The sequence below is a fragment of the Pseudopodoces humilis genome, chromosome 1 (assembly GCF_049639895.1).
Source record: "Pseudopodoces humilis isolate 2021_Gansu_Grassland_sample_001 chromosome 1, ASM4963989v1, whole genome shotgun sequence".
Classification (NCBI taxonomy): Eukaryota; Metazoa; Chordata; class Aves; order Passeriformes; family Paridae; genus Pseudopodoces; species Pseudopodoces humilis.
The window spans coordinates 109,734,325-109,754,855 of NC_142200.1; the positions used below are offsets into that span (position 1 = coordinate 109,734,325).

General features: G+C 37.6%; 1 protein-coding gene across 2 annotated transcripts in view; it reads left to right on the plus strand.

Annotated features, from left to right (window-relative positions):
- ZNRF2 (zinc and ring finger 2) overlaps positions 1-20,531 on the plus strand; it is a 57,564-nt gene that overhangs the window by 14,723 nt on the left and 22,310 nt on the right. For both annotated transcript variants that reach the window (XR_015773883.1, XM_005518992.3), the window contains exon 2: positions 15,423-15,518. Coding sequence is in view for 1 of the 2 variants with exons in the window: in XM_005518992.3 (XP_005519049.2) it covers positions 15,423-15,518 (96 nt within the window). In the remaining variant the exon portion in view is untranslated. The remainder of the gene's footprint in view (positions 1-15,422; positions 15,519-20,531) is intronic.

The following is a 20,531-nucleotide window of genomic DNA, read 5'->3' on the forward strand; positions in this document are numbered from 1 at the left end:
AGCATTGGTAGCTTTATTCAGTTTGCTACTAAACAAATAAAAAAGGAACCCATGTGCATTTTGTGCACTCCCTCCCTACTGGAAGAAATAAGGTGAATTTCAGGAAGAAAAGAAAACAAAATAAACTGGTCTTGCTATTTCAATTACTGGAGTGTATTTTCTAAGTGAAAAATGGAAATCCATCATTAAACAAAATTAATATAAGAGTTTTCATACTGTTCCTACTGGAAAAGATGTATTTGCAAATCACTTGTCCCTAAGTTATGGGTAAGTTTGCTTTGTTTAGGTTGGACCTCTGCCATATATCTGGGAACTGTGGCAAGCTGTTGGGTGATTTCCAGGGCTGCATTCTACCTTTCAGTATTATTTATTTTCCTCCCCTTAATCCTGCTTCATTTGGGAGATGACATTTAACATGATTTTATTTATAAGTCAAGGGTTTTTATTGAAGTGACATTCTAGGTATTCTGATTCCTTAAGTTTGATATAAGAACAGTTTTTCTTCCTGAATAGTTACAGAAATATACAGAGATTGGACAGTAAATGAAATGCTATTTATATTTGCTGGTTGGGGGTGGAACCCACCATGTACATTTACATTAAATAAATATAAAACCTACTTTAAGCTAGTTGTTTTATAAGGGTTTTTTTCCCCTTGCTTAATTTTCAGTTTCGTTTCTGTAAAACTGTCCCTAAGGGAATAGGAATTGATAATACAAGTTGTCATAACTGGCACTTTAGAAGATGTTCCTGTATCTTTTGTAAATTTCTTGTGTATGAGCCATTTGTCTATGAAAAATAAGGCAGCTTTGTACCTGTCCATATTGATGCATTTGAGATCAGAATTTTTGTCTAAATCAAGTTTAAAGACTCTGATTTGTGTGTGTGTGTGTGTTCTTGCCAGAATACTAATAGATTAGAATACTGTGTTATTCTTTTAATATTTGGAATTGATTCCAGAGGGCTTGCTGTTTTATTTTGTGGTCAGCACTGCCCTCAATTTCATGACAAACCAGGCCAGGCCAAGAACAACAATAAGGTACTGCAGGAGTTATAATCCCTCCTGTGTTGTAGGTAACACAGTGAATTGACACACATTTGATTTGTTTTTCTGAGCCTAGATCACCTGTTTCCCCTTGAAGCTGTCACTGTATGGCTGTAGAGTAACTGGACAGTGTAACAGGATCAGTCCGTCTCGATTTAGTGCAGCCCATATTAGTTTTATTGCAGGTAGACGCCCAGTAAATGAGGTTTTATTTTTCTTCTGGAAGTTATTATATATATGTTAAGTGCTGTGAATGTCCTTCCTTAATTAAGAGTTTAATTTCCAATGTTGTTTTGAATATCTCTGATCTCAGTAAAATTTGTCCTGTTTAGACAGTAGTGAAGGACAATTTTCTTGGTTTTGACTTCTACCCAAAAATGTATTCTCATGTATGAAAGAATTCTATTCCCATATATATATATGACATAACCCTTATAACTGCATCTATTTTTTTCCTCTTAGGCCAGCTTCTGGACAGTTCTGATGCAGTTTTAGCTAAGCACCAGTTTTAAACCAGGAGCAGAATTTCAGTCTGTCCTACCATTTTCTGGGCAGAGTACTTGACAGAGAGTGTACCAGGCTGAAGTCTTCTGTTCACAGAATAAGTTCAGCATTCACTCATTTTGCAGCCTGGAGCTGGAGGAACTCCCTGAAGGATTAGAGAGATTTTCTGTGGCGTGCCCAATGCCCTGCAGAGGTATCTTCCAGATGGAAACTGCTGTTGTAGGTTACAGGATTAATAGAATAAATGGTACAAAGTCTGCACAGTTCTGGAAAGAAGAGACAAATTTAGTGGTTTAAATGGCTTTTGCACTGTTCAAAGCCAGGAATTGTATTGAATATTGCTTTATTTCAAGGGAAAAACCCAATAAAAATAGATCTCTCTTAGTGGCACATCTCTTGGTTTACTGATTTCTGATTTGACACAAATGCTGTAAAGGACAGGTATGGAAAGACCTCTAGAGAGAAGTGTATACTTTTGTGGTGACTGGCAGGAATGCCAGGCTTCCCTTAGGAGTTTTCACTAAGTGTTCCCAAAAATGGTACTTAAAGGCAAGTTTTTAAAAAAGTTACGTGATAAATGCACAAAGCCAGGAGACAGAGGCTGTCCTGTACATGCCTATGACTTACTTCTCAGAAGTCTTAAATACAGATAGAATTTGCTTTGGAAGAACTGAAACAAGTCTGTCTTTTCCCCAGAGCACATGACTTAACACCTGTCTTAATCTCACTATTCTGTATGTGACTGTACTGTGAAGTTTATCACAGTTGCTCTTACGCTCACCTGTGTGCAATGGATTTACGTGCCTTCTGAGGGCTTCTTCCACAATGAAAGGAGTGGGTTTAAACTTGTGTCCATGTGGGAAACAGCTCCTTTGACCTCTCCTAAAATCCAGAATAAGAAAGCCTTTTAGAAAACCTGTAAAAGTTGAAGTGTGAGAAATTTATGCTTCAAGACTATCATGGGGATTTTTATTTCATAAGACGTTGAAAGTACATCTCCTGTCGACTGAAACAGGAGTATTTTTGAGGTACTAATGTTCCTCTTAGATAAAGGAGAAGATTTAATTTGAAAAAGAAAAATGCCTATAAATTATGTTAAGTGTTAGAATTAACAATGTGACAATTCAGTGCCTGAACACTTAGCAGTATGAAATCCTTCCTGCTTGGGCGATGGTTAACTTAAGTAAAAGTGCCTTCTGAGAACTACTGTTTCCTTCACAGTCTATTTCAGAACACTACAAATTTCAACCTAGAATGAAAGGCTGCTATGGGAAAACATCTGTGGCTCTAATTATTTTGATATTGGGGTAATAGTAGTTGTCCAAAGTAGTCTGTCTGCCTCAGGGCTTTAGATGTGTGAGGGGCATTAAAAAGTAATTTATGAGTGCCTCTCTGAAGAGAATGAAATCCCAGGTGTTGGGTTATTTAATGTGTATCATGGAAGTTTTTTTTCTATAAATAAGTTGTTTGCTGGTGAAGTATGTATATAGTACACACTTAGGACACATCTTTCATTAGCTTGTTTCTTGTTCTGCAAGTCCACAGTCTTTTAGCATGGTTTTTTTTTAACTGTTTGCTTGGATTTTTTTATGTCATGTCATTTATTTGGATGCACCTTATTGGTCTTTTCCCTTTAGCTGCTGTTTTGATATTGTCAGTCTCCAAATTGACTAATACAGCAGAGAAGGAAGTTGAAGAGATGAACATGTAAATAATTTGGGAGGAGTGCAGGCTCAAACTCTGGCATTTTTTATGCTGCCATCAAGAGCTGTTCTAAAGAGCCTTTTAATTATTTTAAAACATGAATTTTTTTTTTCAATGAGCATTTTATTATTTATGTTTAAACTACACAGTCACTGGATTTAGGGACCTGTGGTAGAGCCTTGCTAACTCATTAGGTGAAGTGCTGGTTAAGAAGGCAGTGCTACATAGAAAGGCAGAGCAAGTTTGTGTCACTGATTTACTTTTTCTGTGACCCTTGTCTCAGTGTCATTGTGGGCAAATAGGCATTTTTATATGAGGTACAGCCAGAGACTTAGGAGACTTGCTTGATTTTCTGTGTAAGGTAGGCCTAGTTTCTTACTGCCTTTCTCAAGTATATAATGGAGACATTGCTCCCATTGTAACCATTGCTTGTTCTTGTCTATTTTAGAGTGTAAGCTCTTTGGAGGAGGGACTAATACATAGATGTGAACAAACATTTTTACCACTTGGCATGCTGTGATTTTGATCTAATAAGGGCACTCCTGAAACAGGCATACTAACTGTGATTTCTCTTTAGTTGCTTGTAAAAAACACAACAAAACAAAACCCACAAATCTCAACAACCTTTCTTATTAAAGTATAATTCATTAGCATGTTGCAGTTTCACACTATCTCAGTTTTCAAACTAAGACAGTTTGAAAACTCCAGACTCCTTTTTTTTGATGAGTATTGATTATATATATATCGAAGGACAGGTCATGATTTTCTTTGAACAGTGAAGAAAAAAACCATACCTCTTAAGTAGGTGTAGGTTCTCTTACCTTCAGTAGCCTTATGGATGAATAAAGCAGTGAAAGCATATTACCCCCGATGTGAAAGGTGTAGTTAGATAAGTAAAACCATTTTAGTTACCCTGTCATTTTTCCAAAATGCTGAAAAGTCAAACTATCATTCAATCTATTTTTTTCCAGTTGCAGGTCCCTGTTGAAATTTATTTAGAGTCTATGCTCTCTGTGTGTATGCATGCATATGTGCATCTTATTAGCATGATCTGTTAATGTAAATAAGATGTTTCTCTTCTACACACAGATGTTTAAAATGGCTAACTAATCACATTTCTCAACAGTTTGACTGATAGACCAATGCAGCAGTTGTAAGCAGCATAGAAATTAGGAAATACTCAGGAGCACTTCTTACAAGGGATATTTAAAATATGAGTGATACAGAAAATAAGAACAGTTCATTAAAATGGTGATGTCTTAGCTGTGAAAAGCAAGAATTACATTTCTGCCTTAGTTGCTGTGGTAGCAGTGGTGTAACATAACATTTGAAAGTTTGGTTGGTTTGGGATTTATGGATGCTCTTAAAGATTTTTTGCAGAATATGTTATGTGTGCTGTGTACTCTCTTAATAGAGGTGAAAGATTGAATATGGACAGATCTCTCATTGATATGTTTAAAGCATGTAACTCAATAGCTTTTCTTCACTTTTTACTGCCAATAAATATTTGGGGGGTTATATCTTTTTTGCCTTAGTTCTGTCTTTTTCTGAACTAATTAAGCATCTTCTTTACTGTTCCTCTTATTAGACATTTTTGATGCTTTTTTCAAAGTGGTACATTCCCAAATGCTCTTAAAAGGTTCTGTCTTAGACATGGAACTTTTGCAAAACTAGTGTTTGCATTACATAGATGTGTGTTATTGAAACTTCAGCAACACATTTTCCCAAAAATTGTATGTTACTCATGTTAAACACTTAAATTATGTTAATACTGAGGAATTTAATGGTCTCAATCCAGTGTACACTTTTGAAATTAACACATCTTGTAACCAGCCCTTGGATGTCTCTATATTTTGTAATATTCTCTTTAATTATCTTAAATGTCTGGCTTATTATGATCCAACACCCTAGTTTGGCCAATAGTTCATGCATTAAGGTAAATATTCTCCAAGTTGGAAGAATAGAATAGCCATTCTCTTAGCTGAATTTTCCATTTAAAAACAAAAGGCTGCTTTGTGATAAGCACATAGAGAATGTCCGTACTTTAAAATAAAGAATTAATCCTTATAGAAAATTCCTTTGTTCTGACAATGAGTGATACTTTTAATCCAGACTTTTCTAATAAGTTCTTTTCTTATTCATAACCCATACTCATCCTCTTCTGGAAAAAAATAAAGCCAAACAAACAAAACCCACAAAAAGCCATCCCAAAACCCCCGAACAGCCTCCCCCCAGAAAATTCTAATAACCAACCAACCAGCCTTACTTACTCAACTCTCACCAGTTTCAAGTGAATGAAAGTAAATGAGTGCATTGGTTAGATACTTCCCTGGCAAACTGATAAATTGTCATCTGTGGAGGACTGCTTTTTTGGAGGGATAAAGGGGGAAAATACAGACTATAATAATACCGGAATATCTGCTGTTGTGCTTAAGTAATAAGACTTATTGTATGTGTGATGAAAAAAGAGATGAAAAGCACAAGTAAACAAGTATGCTTTGAAACTTTTGTTCTTAACTTTCTTGAAACTGTAATAGGTAAGATTTTCCTGTTATACTGAGTAATAAGTGTAATAATAAGTACTTTTGGTATGTAATTTAATGTTGCTGTCAAAAAATGAATCATTATTCTGTTTAGAATGAATATGTAAACTCCTGGGAACATCCCACATAATAATTTAACATTTTACTTACATACATTCTTCCCAGATGTAATCTTTTTATTTTGTACTCTGACTTTTTTGTCATTGATTGGTTTTCCCCTTTTTTTTTTTTGTCACTGCTACCTCTATTTCTGCAGGAACAAGTAGGTTATTGGTAAGTATTTCAACTAAATCAGACTTTACAAAGTTTTGCCTTAGTGAGGACCTCTTTTTTTTTTTTTTTTTTTTTTTTTATCCTCACTTGCTTTGGTAAAAACTTTGTAGACAACAGACTAATTGTCTGTAAATGCCGTGCTTTCTGAGGTCTCCATTATCGCCTTGTTTGTGTAGTAGAGTAATAGTTCTCAGATTCTCCAAGAGACTTTGTCTTCTGCATGCTTTCAAGCAGCATCATTATCTGTGCTGTCTTCTAAGATGCTGCCTTCTCCTGGGGCTTGCTCCTTTGTTCCTGTCTGCTGCGTTTCAAGTGCAGTGTTTACTTTGTCTCTCCCATTTCTTTTTTTCCGTAAGACCTTGTATGCATTTTGGCCAGTTTGCTCAGAAGAATTCTCTGCGTCCAACAAGATGCTCTGTTTCTAATGTTCCGTTTAGCCATCTTTGTCAACCATTATTCAGCCATTTTCACATCATACCTCTTCCCTTTTAGCTATCATTGAATATATTCTCAGCATGGTATAGCTACCCTCTCCTCTCTTGTTATCGTGCTTCATGTAATTTTGATCAGATTTGTTGTGCTGTACAGTACAAGTTTTCAAGATACTTAAGCCTGTGCATTTTGAAAAAGTAGGACTTGGTTCTTCTGATCTTGGAGCAGCTCTTCCTACGCTTTCTTTTCAATTATGTGATTTCTAATGGAAAATTTTCTTTAATCCTGGCATGTTTTTGAAAGTAGTGACTTTATTGACAGTGTGAAGTAGGGCAGGGGCGTGTAGAGAAACTGGTTCCCTGCACTTAAAAATTTGTAGTTGTCTTGCCAAATTACTCAATTGCTCAAGAAGTGCCTTCTTCTGACAACAGAATACAGTTGTACTGTCTGTCTTCCTCCACTTGTATTGTGAAATGATGAGTGGAAAGACCTTTTTCAAGTGCTTGAGAAAAATGTTGCTCCAGGCACTAAGAGAAAATTGAGGGAATAGCAAAATTCAAGAAGAAAGAATAAAACAAATGTATAGGTTCAGGAGAGACTGGGAATGAGAGAAAATTCTTCCTCTTTGTATTGTGGTAGGTGAGTTAAGAAGAAAAAAGCAATGGAAAAATGTGGTATCTCTGAAGGAAGAGTTTTCAGGCATTTCATTTGCTTAAAAGTTTTCAGAGTTCCAAGCTGGCCTGCAGTGAGTTATTTGTCATCATAACTGAGCTAGTCAGACAAGTTGATCTTGCCTGACGAGTGCAAATAAAATATGTTTGTGTCCTGAACTATTGACTGCTTTCTGGCTACCTGCTTTCTGAAGCAGGTAGTCAGTTGAGCTCAAAAATGTGTCCACCCTGGCTGAACTTCATATTCAGACAACAGCTCAGCTCCAGAAGGTTTCACCCGAGTGGCAAGTGGCCCCACTTGTGTACAGAAGCCTCTGAAATGGTGATAGGGTTAGTTTCTTGTCATATTCCTTATGTTACCCTGCTGGTGAGGCTGGAGGGGAACTTTGCTCTTATCTCTGCTTGCCAAAGATCTGATGATGGAGAGACATGAGAGAGAAGTGTCTTTCCTTTCTTGTCATTGAGTCAGATTTTGGAAGGGAGTCATCACACCTACACGAAAAAGAGAAGTGTGTTTTCATGGGTTCTCTACTGTTCCCTCTTGGGAAAATACAATGGAAGTGCAAGATAGTCTTCTGGGAAAAGTCTCATTGTTAAGTGGAGTTTTTGGTTGCTAGTTGAAAATGTGTGCTTCTCAAGCATCGTAAGCCAAAAGCTAAAATCTGGGTTTAGGGTGTGGGTGGAGCCTTTTTTATATGAAAACCAAGTTTGTTCCCAACCAAAGTTTATATTCACACTTGTCAGTCTTCAGTTATGTGTCTGAAATGCAGGTAATGAAGTAGTAGGTTAAAGAGTGAATTAATGGCTAACAAGTCACTTGAAAAAACTGTTCTTGTTTATGTGTTTGTCAGTTTGAAAGTGCATGTACTCTAGGACTTTCTGTCTAGGATGACAGAGACTTGAGCAATCTCTCTTTTAGCTTGACTACAGACCCCTGTGGATGATGGGATTGGGGGGGTAACACTGACAGGCAAAACAGGGAGCTAAAAAGGTCTTTCCTTCTCCCTTTGTTGGGTGCTTGCATTGATCTGAAATGTCACTCTTAAAAGGCTGTTGCTCTAATAACAGCTGTTCTTACTTTTCTGTTTATAGTTAATAACAATCTTTCCACAGGTCTTTCCTGCCTGTATTTTCATTCTCTAGTTTGCAAGATACATTAAAATAGGGCTTTTTTTCCTCACTCTTAATGGTTGTGTTCATTCAGTTTCTAAAACTGTGCAGCTGTCCATTATAGTCCTCATCGCATGATACTTTTACATTGATATTAGATACCTGAAGTTTTGTAGTTGATAGAGGCTTTGTTTATGAGTCAGAAAATGTTTTGTTCAATATCTCTTCTTCATTCTGTACTGCATTATTTTTCAGTGGTTGCTACTGAAGAGCTAACTTTCCCACTTGCCAAGATGAAGGGAGCTGAAGAAGTTATGTATTAAGATTCTGTCTTTCGTAACTGTTTGCTTAGGAGATGACATATTATCCAAACATCTCTTTTCTGATTGTTTGGTAGACTCCTTACTAAAATAGTTCAGGCTTGTTTTTATCCCCCACTTTATATATCCCCCTTTCCCACTGAGTTCTGTGGGACATTTAAATCAGGAAATACAAGAGAAAATCCCTTGTTTCCCTCAAGGAATTCACAGGTTTGTGTTAAGGCACAGAAGTGGGGAAGAAAACCCCACTAGATTATGAACCTGAAATCAGTAAGTGCTTATTTGTTCTTACTCTGGATCAATTTCCTAGAAAAGACAGAGCTTAGAATGTTTGTATTGTGTTCCTTATTTCTGTTTGGTTTCATATTCTTTCCCAAAGCAAGGGGAGTCTTTCTTTATTTCTTTTCATCTCCAGAAGTCTTTCCAGGTGCTGCTATGTTCACCTGGCTTAGACAATTGTCAGCAGAAGGAAGGATGAAAGGTAGAGAACTAGATGTGATTTTTCACTGAGATATTTTTTTCCTTAACAAAAAACATATGTCCATAATGGCAGACTTTCTCTTGAGTAGCCATTTGTATTGCCCGCTACAGGACCTAGAAATTATCCTGTAGAAGGTTCCCTGGGAATTGGTAATGCTCTTTTTTCTTCTGCTTTCTAACTTAAAAGACTTTTAAAAATGTTAGTTCTTTGTTCTTGAATTTAGTGTGAAATAATTTTCATATTCTCTTTGATGGTTAGGGTAAACTTGCCAGGCAAGATGTTAGCTGTGTTAAAGCAATATGCTTTCATGTACAAAGCTTCGTGGTTTTGAGCTTACAGAATTACTCGTTCTATTTTTCCATTTCAGCTGTCTGAGGAGAAGAGAGAATTCTGTGACCATATAATTCTGATGGACCATGTGGTCTTTACTGGACAGTTTCTTCTTTCTTTTTTTTTTAAAAAAAAAGACTTGAAGTTTTACCAATTAGTTTACAGAGGAAGGGAGTAATTGAATTTTATCTTGACCAGGACTGTTACTTCACCGAGAAGCTGAATTATTTCCATTTATTTTTGTGCTGTTCTTAAAGTTACACTTCATAGTCTTCCACACAGTTGAACAGAAAAGGAAGAAGTAGAAGAAACAGAGGCATTATGCTTTGAATTTAAAATATTTATGCTATTTTGATGTATACTCTTATGAGCCAACTTAGAGAATTTGGTCTAGGTGAAAAAGTAGGTGGATGCTGAAGTAGTTGGGGAAAAAAATCCTACAGCTGCTTTAGGAAAACTATTAAAGTCAAATATCACAGAAGTCTGCTTTAGGTCTGTTTTCAGTTGACTTCTTTTTGGGAGGCTGGGCACTTGAAGAAAAATAAAATGCTGAACTTGTAAGCATGGAGGGCAAAACTTATATGGAGGGCAAAATTTGCATTCATAATTTTTTTAACAAGTTAAGAGTGCTAATAATGGATTAAAAAAAGACAGATAAGAATTAATAAATGTGAGCAGAAATATAACACTAAAAATGGACTTGGCTAGCAACAGTTCTTCTGAAGATTTAGGGATTGTTGTGAGACGTGGGAGGAATGAGCCAGTCACCTGTTGGTTTGTTTAAAAAGTACCTGCCTATATATACACCTATAAGAGAGATACCGCTGTGTATAGATAGATCTATATATACACTAACACCTAGTGTAGTGGAACAATGTAATAGGTAAGTATTAATTTCTGTTTAGGACTTGTGAAGGCTTAGGCTGAAAGCTCTGCCCAGTTCTTGGCAATGCACCCTGGTTAAGATTGGAGAGACGCCAGAGGACAACAAGAGCAGGGAAAGGTTTAGGCATCAGGGCATGTGAGGAAAGATTAGAGTAACCTGGTTTTGTTTCAGACTGGGGAAAAAGATAAAGGATGCACTTCCTGGTGTCTACATGTGTTTTATACTGAGCAGAGTTACTGACTGTTTTCCATGTCTACTGAGCACATAAGAAGTAACCCACTCTTTTTTTGTCTTGTATTGTTTCCTTTTTTAGCATCATTATGCAGGTGATAGTGTGATAGTCATTTTGCATACCACCCTCATACCATCAGATTTACTGGATGGTGTGTTTCCAGGTTCTCTGTGCTTCTTTTTCTAAGTACCACAGAACATGTGTGAATATGTAAGTAACATTTGTCAGGCTTCTTATTCTCAAATACACCTTAGAAAAAGTGTGTGATGCAAGGATTGCTCTTATGACTTCTTTAAATGCAAAACAAGGTGGATTTATCTATCTTGTTTGAAAACACAAGGATACAAAGACTTAAAATAGTAATTTGCTGCATGCTTTAAAAGAGCAGCTGCTCCCATTCTACTTTTAGTTTAGCTTTGGCAGTATTCCAGTTGATGTTTTCTGCTGAAAAGTTACTCTGATCAGGCTGATTCAGTCTTCTGTGTTGGTGCAGGTTTTATTTGTGCTTACTTATTGCTACAACTGTTTAATATTGACTGAAAGGATCATCCACTGTTCTATGCAAGTCTGACATGTTTCTTTACGTGACACTCTGCACTGTTGTGTCTGGAAGTTCTTGGCAGTTCTTGTTTTTTGCACACCAAAGTAGATACTCCAGAATAAGTGCCAGCATGATTTTGTAAAAATCTTAGCAGTCCAGGAGTTTGTTTTTCATTGAGTTTTATGTTTGCTGTGCACTGAAGTGCAAGTTATGCAGTCTGATGTTTGCAAAACAAGGCAAACACAGTAAGGTATCACTAAGAGGTTGAAATTGCTGCTGATGGAATGAGTGGCCACCCATCAACCTGTCCCTGTGGGTAGTTCCCAAGTCTGCCAGAGATGAAAATTGTGAGTCTGGTAGATGGATGTGAGAGAAGATGGGATTCCTCAGCTAACTGGAGGCTCATTTGCAAAAGATGACAGAGCTTAAAGAAAGTGAAATTCTCTTCAAGAGAGAGTGAGAGACAGAACTCACCTCTGATATAAGTCCTGACACTTAAGCAGGTTCTGTTATTTCAAATTTTCTTTGTCACCTTGGGATTTTGTAGTAGCTGTACTGCAACTTTCTGTTCTGTCTCCATTTCTTGTAATTGTAATTTTTTTCCCCAGGATTTTGGTTTTAAGTAATGTGTTACTTTCAGTATTGTAGTTAGGGTTGTGAAACTAGATGGTGGGAGCTTGTATGAATTTGGCTTCCTGCCCTCCTAAGGATGCAGTTGTAAAAGTCAGCTAGAGGTGTGTGTTTGCTCAATTTTGGTGCTCAGCTCTAGTGCTGTACTTCTGTATGTAGGGAGTGGGGTGAGGTGGTCCTTCTGCTGATTTGGGGTGTGTCACAGGCTGAGTTCTCTGCTATGGGAGAAGGAGGGACAACTTTGCAGTGATGTGCAGACAGTGACAAGGCTAATACAAAGGTGATAGTTGTCATCTGGGACAAAAATAAGGGGTGCTGTGAAATCAACACCTTCCTAAAAGCTGGATTTTTACCTAGAACTGCATATTGTCTGTTGTGCTCTCCTTGTAAAGAGAGTGAGAAAGTAGTTGATTGAGTTTCATAGGTTTTTGGAAGACACTTCATGGGATGCTACCTCATCTGATAACTGCTTCCACTTTTTTGTCCAAATGTCTGTGAATTAGCTACAGAACTCAGTAAAACAAATCACACAGAGCAAGTTATTTCTGACCTGTTGCTGATTGTTAAAGCCATGTGAAACTTTCAAGTTATTGAAATTGTTCCTTGAGAAGATGGTAAAAACAAACATAGGCTATAAATGTTGTTAGCCTGCTGGGCAGGGGTACAATAGAGTCTTTGTTCTTACCCAGTACTTAATTGTAAACTGGGTCATGAAACTATTGCTGTCTGATTTGAGGAAAGGTAGGAAAATAATGAGCTTTTTTAAGGACATTCAACTGGCTTGTGGACAGTGTAGATTGTTTGCTTATTTATATTTTTCAAATACAGTTAGAATAAAGTAAATATTTTGTCTATAGTCAAAATAATTGTTTTTTGGGGTTACTAAAAGGAGTTGGAAATGGTAATTTCCTTCACAAAAAACTCACACTATGCATCTCTTGGGGAGGATGGCTAAATCCAGGAGCTAGATTGCAGCAGCACATTGTGAAGGAATGAGAAATGGATTTCACTTGTGTTTAAAGAATGTTTCAGCAAGGCTCTTTTTCTGCTATTATCAGCAGAAACAATCAACAATCACAGCTGATTGTTGTCACTGGAAAAATAGATTTTCCACAAATACACCTTTTACTTCTGTCAGCTAAGTTGTTCCTTAAAACTTAGTTAAGTGCGTTATTCTCTCTCTGTTCTTTGGATTCTTCCATTCTGCACACTGAGTAGAGCTACAGTAGTCAGGTATCCCAGACTTGCTGTGTCAGGAGGATGTTTGTAGTTGTTTAACCATTACCTTCACATCCCCCCAACACAAGATAAGCCACAGAAAAATGTATTGTTAAAGTACTTACTATATTGCTGGAACACAGATTATTTACTAGGTTTAAGGGCAGGTGCATTGCAGTAAAAGCATATTCATCTGAATACTCTAAGTGGATAACCCAAAAGATTTTTCACAGCTATCTTCAAGCATGGTTTTAAGTAAAAACAGTATTATTATTATTAAATTATCATGATTTTTCATTCCAGCTTTCACCAATATTTTATTTGGATTAAAATATTTCCTCCAAGAATTCCTGGGATACGTACCTTCTTAAAACTGTTAACTTTAACAGTGGTTCTAAGGACCTGGTGGTGGTTGTCCCTGTCATTCCCAATTACATGTGCTCATGACTATAGGGAATAAGCTAGAAGAGTTCTGTCCAGAAAGCAGAGGGAACTTGTTAATGACTGTCTCAGTGCTCAACCAGCCATGAACATAAAAGTTAACTTGCTGTAATGTAAACACCCCTTTCTTTCACAGAAGGACTCAGTCTGAAGCATACGAGGAAGTTAGAGGCTTTTTCACATCAAACTCTGTTGTCAATTATGCCCTATAGAAGCATGTAAATGAGAATAATGCATGGGTCTTAAGTTTAGTCAAAACCTAGTAATCAGCAGCAGTAGGATGTTAAAGATTGAGAGAAAATTTACCCTGGGTCAATTTTTGAAGAAACTCAGAACAGTAATGGGTGGGTTTGGGTGTTTGGAGGACTGAGATACTCCTTTTGATTTTAGTCATGCTGAGGTGTAGCCTGCATGAAGGAGGCTACACAGTGGCTGAAAGGTCACTGATGAAAGCTTTCAACAAGTAAATGAATGCTTTCAACTAGTTTTTTCCAAAAGACATGTTTGGTTGTGCTATGCTTATTGATCTGTTGTTTGTAAAAATGTGGGTTTGGGGGAGGAGGAATAATATTAAGGAGAGAAGAGCAATATTTAAACTGAAGCGCAAGATTGACACAAGGAAGAAATAGATATGACTAAAAAACTTGAAGAAGTAGAACTGTGCTTTATCTCAGGAAGTGGTTTCTAGCACATGTTCAGCTGCTGCCCCAAGTTCCTTATGGTTGTTACTGGCTGTCCTCTTTGGCTTGCTTCCTACGAGCTGCCCGTAAGAAATAAATCATTTTCTTGATAAAGGAAGTGCAGTACTTGTATCAAGTGCTAATGCTTCAGGTTAGTTGCTTTGTCTACATCTGGATAATAATTAACAGTAAAGATGAAAATTCTCAGGCATCAGTTATTTGAAAGTAGAGCATCGAGTTGCTTGTCATCCTTGGCTGACTCGGTTTGTTGTGGACTCCCAAGGTTAGAAGTACAAAAGCAAGAGGCATCAAACTAAAACATGTGGGAGCAGGCTCAGATGGGCATGCTGGTGGAAGGTGCAGTGATCTTTTATACAGGCCTGCATCATTTCTCTTCACGCCATCAGAGAAAAAGTGTCTTTGTGCTGAGAGTAGATGTAGATCAGATATTTTTGCTGAATGTTGTCCTACTGGACAATCTGCCTGTAGATGTACTCCTTATCAACAATTATGCATCAAGATCCCTGTTGGTGGTTTTTTTGTCTCTCACTTGTGTGTTAATTATTCAGCAGATCAAAATCAATCAGGCTTTCTGTGGACTGTAAAAATTGTCCAGCTGATCTTGTCCTTTAACTGGAAGACTGCTGCCTTTGGCAGACATAAACTAAGGTATTAAGGCACTTTTGCCATAGACTGTTATGCAGTTGCATCACAATCCAGACTGTCTTAATTATTCTTTACCCCATGTTGCCTGAGGCAATGACCTCAAAAGCTAAACAAGGTCATGCTTGGCTAGGATGAGAGCAGTCCAACAAATTCAGTGCTACAGGAAGTATTAGTGATTCAGTAGGTGAGGCAACACCCCTGAGTTAATATTTTCCCAGTGTCCCAGACTGGTAAAAGATGCTGCAGCTTGTATGACAAGATGTAAAACCAAGATCCTTGGTTAAAGTTTCAGTGCAATTCCCAGTAAAAATGAACACATTAATTCAGGATTCTTGCCCAAGTTCAAATATTAAGGGCTATGTCCTCTGTACATGTGTAATTGCTGGTTTAGTAGAGTCATATGATCCTCTTGTCCCTGCCCTAAACTGTTCTTAAGTTGTTGAGAAAGTTTGTGTCCCAGAGGCGCTGACAATGTTTGCAGTTGCCAGCAGGATGATTTCCAGAAACAGTGGTTCCATTTTGAGATCTTTTGAAATCAAGGGGATCTATGTAAGAAATGTCAGGTCAAAAATTGAAAACCTCCAGGATTTCTTTTTTCCTTCTTTTTATGTGTGCAGAATAGCTTTTTGGCTTATATGATGGCTTATATATATGACTATATATATTTGCTACATGGTTGAGTATGCTCACACTTACATATTTTTATTTTCCATAGGATTCAAGTGCCCTGTATGTTCAAAATTTGTATCTTCTGACGAAATGGATTTACATCTTGTGATGTGTTTGACAAAACCAAGGATAACCTACAATGGTAAGAAAGAAGTAAGCTGATAATTATTTATTCATTTTAAGCATTGGTGTGATAGTAATCCTTTAGTAATTGTAATAGTAAATTCTGGTAGCTAGTTTGGTGGCCTCAGAAATTATGGTTTTGGAGTTTTTTGCTTGTAGTTTATTTTTTTTCAAATTAATGTCTAAGAACTTGGTCTTTATGTACTGCATACCAATATAATTTGCGCTGTGTCTTGCAAATATAAAATTATTCTTATTTGAATGTGTTTATTCCATTTTTCGACCACTGGTCAGTGTGTGTTTGTTGTCCAGTTGAGATATGTGTAGCTTACACATCCTTTCATCTAATGACATCAAGTAGTGAGGTGGATCGATTGAGTCTCCTGGGGACTTTATTAAGGACTGTTACTTGACATGCTGTGCATTTGCACCTTATTCAAGAAAACTACACTTTCTGGAAGGAACCAAAAAACTACTTCTTCAGTTGGTTCCATATGTGATACTTCATAAAGACTGGTTATTTTAATCAAATTGGTCAATAGTAAGTGAATCACCTGTAGTACCACTGTTTTTTCCCCTCCTACTAAGCTCTCTTCTAGGCAAGCTTTCATGCAAGGCAAACAGGACTTTTGCCACTGACATCAAACCTTTCTATCACCGTGGCTTAGGCTGACACTTGGTTCTAAGGTGAGCACACAAAAAGACTTGAGGAAACCAGGAATTAGAAAATCTTATTGAAATTTTAGTGCCTGCTTTGGCAGAAAATCTTACAGTACATCTTCAATGAGGTTATTTCCCACCAGTCATCAGATGTCAGAACAGAATGCAGTTAGAAATTGTAGAGAGGAGAGGGAGCTGGACTTTTTTTGGAGGTGAACAGCAAGAAGCTGAAAGTTGGTGCTCATAAGTTATATCAGAAAAAAATCTTGATTCAGTGTTAAGTAAAAATGTCACATAATGAGGAGGCACTTGAAGAGGTTGTGCAACCTCCATCCTTGAGCAATTTAGTCTAACTTGGTCATGCTTTGAGTGAGGGGCTGAACCAGAAGACCACCAGAGGTCCCTTCCAACATAAGTTATTTCCCACATAAATAACCTGCAGTATCATGGGCTCTTTGACCCTCCAGGCACCTTTCTGTTAGGGTATTCTACACTGGATCATTGTATTGAAACAAGTCTTGAAGAATGGTTGGGCCATATCTTATTCTTTGGATAGCATAATGCTATCCAATACTACTGGCCCTTAATTGCAAAAATAATTTGAAATCATATGCTTAGAGTTGTGAAATCCATTTGAAAGCACAGTACTTAGGAAAAGTAAATATTTCTTTTTTTCCCCTGGTGTTACCACAAATATATTTGAGAAGGTTGACTTCATCTAGCAGAAGGGGCTTTTTTTTCTCTATTTTTCCTTTTTAAATTCAGGTCTGAGTATTTTCCAAGATTAGTTGTGTACTAAGAGATGTTGGACATTGGAGAGAACCGTGCTAGTTGCCCCAGCCAGGGCAGGAAAATGCACTTGGGATCAGTTAGGGTGGAGCAGGAGGAGGCAGACTGGCGAAGAACAAGCTCTGGCACTACTAATTCATCTGATGGGGTGTGCAGAAATTTGACTGACTGAAGTCCTTTTCCCCTGCTGCTTCCTGCACGTACATATGAATGCACTCAGGTGACTAACTTTTGTTGGAAGATACGGTGATTAGATAATGTAACCTCTCAGTATCATTCATGATTGATTGTTTGAATTACAGTGGTGCCATATTCAGACTCCTTTTTCCGTCTTGCATTGTTTCAGCTTACATACTGCTGGTTGGAGCTCCTCTGGGCCGTCTTGTTACCTTTGCAGTTTTTTAAGTGTAACAAATGAACAGAAGTAAAACCTGTGAGTGGCAGCTGAAGCCACTCAGGATAACCTGCAGCATGACAAAAGCGGTTGTGGGCAATGCAGTATGAGTTAACAGTGGCACGTTGTCTCTCGGTTTAGGAGTGTTTTTGCTGTGGAGTGAGCCTCAGAAACTGGTTCTAGGAAATGGTTATGTAAGTGTGAAATAAGGAAACTATCAAGTTAGGTAGGCTGGTTTGAGAGAGAGATATTTAGAAGTATGGTCTCATTTTCATAAACACTTCAGAGAAGTGTGCATTGATCCTTGTGGCTCCAGTTGGTTAGCTCCTGGAGTCACAGACTAAAGCTTAAATTATAATCTATCACTGGCTATTTAAATTACTGCAGCATGAAGAAATTGAGGATATGGCTTCTGAGTTGTGCAGTGCTCAGTTGTTACTTTGTGTTATATTTGTAGTCCCTTTAATGAGAGTAATGAAAGAAAATTAACTAGCAGATTGATAGCTTAATGCTGCCATGATTTCAGGCCCAAACTTGCATGTGAATGTCTATACGCTTGCATTTTTTTCTTGTCTGTTTTGCTGTTTGTCATCATGAGATTGGTGGTGAATCTGCCTTTTTGCCATAGGCCAAGGTCATCTCAAGTTTTGTTTGGGAGAAGAAAAGATGCTTCTTTTGATACCTGCTTCCAAAATGGAAGGCATCTCTTTATGCTTTACTTCCTCATTGTTCTCTTGGCCTCAAGCCATATATACTAGAATAGAGCCAACCAGGCATCAATTGCTTGTGTTGGCTGCTGATATTACCCAATCCTATTATCACTAGAAGGAAAAATATCTTTTTTTTCCTTCCTTTTTTTTTCTCCTCACCTTCTTTTGTCTCTGAGTTTTGTGTTGCAAGTAGTTGAAGGGAGCCTTAGACACAGCAGGTGCAGAAATATTTAGAGATTGAGCAGTTGGATTGAACTGTGCTTATATCTAGTTCTGTTCTAGATGTGTTTTCTCATGGTACTGTAAATGTATTAGCTGTTCTTTCTAAGAAACACCAGGGAGCAAATGGTCTGTATTTTGTCATTCTGAGAAGACAAACATTTCTTTTTAAATACGGGTCTGAGGCATACAGTCTCCCCCAGAATAGCGTTACAAGACTGCTTAGCTGTGATTTGAAGTTTAAATAAATTAATGAGTCCTCCCAGCCAATCTCTAATTGCTTTCTGAGCTACCTTTGTGCATTGCATTTGGCAGTTGAAAGGGTCAGTGAACTGCAAACTCTGGCAGCTGTCTGATTTACATGTGTTTTCTGAAAGAGTGGTCACAAAATTGTCTCAGTTCTATGCTGGAAGTTATGCTGATTTTCATATAAATATATCAGTACATTTTATTAGCCTTAGTCTTTCAAAATCATGTGACTTGCCTGCAACAGAGATCTCGTTGCTGACTCAATTAGGCATTTAAAAAGAGCTCTTTCTTTTTTTGTGTGGAACTTTGTTCCACATTTCTTAAACTACTTGTGGTGATCACACATGAACCAATATCTAGGCATTTTTATACAAAAGATAGTTAAATGAATGGTATTGTGCAAAAACCATCATGGTGTTTGGTGACGTTGCCTTTAAAAACCTTTCCTAGCAATTAGCAAATACTGTTACTTGCTGAGTTGCTGAGGAGCCAGAGTAGGTCCCATACACTGGTTAATCACAGGTTGCCAAAAGCCAGTTTTTGAAGAAAGTGGGTTACTTGCTAGTTGACAGGGTTTTTTTTAAAAAAGACTGCTCAAATATTGTCTATCCATACCTCTATTACTTTGAGCTTCTCCAGGGTGCTAAATGAGGCCCCTTGCACCTGTGTTTTGGTCAGGTATGGGCATTTATGTGAATTTCCTCAGTGCTTCGGAAGCAACTTACAATAAACTCCTTGCTGATGATTACAGGTGCCTGGTGAAGTTTGGATTTTGAATATAATTCTTGCTTATTTTGTGTTGTTGAAATATTGATACAGCTTTTTTTTCCCCTGAAAGATGTTTTATAAAACACTGAGGACTGCAGCTTTAGATTTTTTGCAACAAATGTACCCAGTTCCTTCTGATGAAACCCTGCAGTTGGTTCTGAAATAATTCTGGCTTTCATTTTTAAATTACTTTGTTTGTTTCTCAGCACACTTTGTAAGACTCCATTATTTTTATTATTATTGGAGGGCCCCTCAGAGGGCAGGGATAGCAGCCTGGCACCTGGCCAGATGGGGAAGCCAGTGACCCTGGAGAGCTGGGGAGAGCGAGTCAGCTCACTAGACTGGTTGGCTGGCTTGGTGAGCCAGCCTGTCCTCTTTGAAAAGTTTTGATTGAATGAGCACATTCCTGTGGAATATTTTGGGTTTCATCAAGTCAGCACTTTCTGTTGGAATGGTGTTCTACTGGAAACTTTCTAAGCCGATCTCCTCAAAGCCGCTTGCTCAAGGGTGGTACTGCTTTGACATCAGTGCTGCTCTCGCTCAGACCACTCTGCATTTAATTCACCCATGGCAGTGGGTCTGACTGTTGGCCAATATATTTACTCAGGTTCATTTTAAGGAGAAAAGCTTTCACTAGTGTAATTCAGAGAGGAAGAATATTGAGACATCCAGTACATTAACTGCTGAAGGTTTTTTCCTTACTTGAAGTAAGGACTTTGTAATTTTTCTGTTTAAATTACAATAAATGAATTTTTTAGATCTATCATATTAAAAAACAGCAGGAGATCAGACATCACAGATAGCAGGGATTACAGATACGATTTTATATTGAAATGGAGTTTATCCATTTTTTTTAATTTTTTTGAGAATTACTACGTGGAAAACTGTTATAGACAGAATATTAAAATTTAAGGTATGTGTACCAGAAGGAAAAACAGGAGTGGAACTCAGTGTGCTATTCTATCTGGCAATGTACTTTGTTTTCTGGGATGTTTGGTCCATCACCAGGCACAAATAGTGGAATGTTCTCACGCTGTCTAACCAAATTCACAGAATCAGGGGATATTCTGAGTTGGCAGGGACACACAAGGATCTTGAGTCCAACTCTTAAGTGCGTGAACCACACGGGGATTGAACCCATAACCTCAGTGTTCTTAGCACCATTCTCTGACCACCTGAGCCGATCTCAAATTGACTTGGCCCACAACAGTGCAATTGATTCAGATGAGCAAGAATGCAAAGC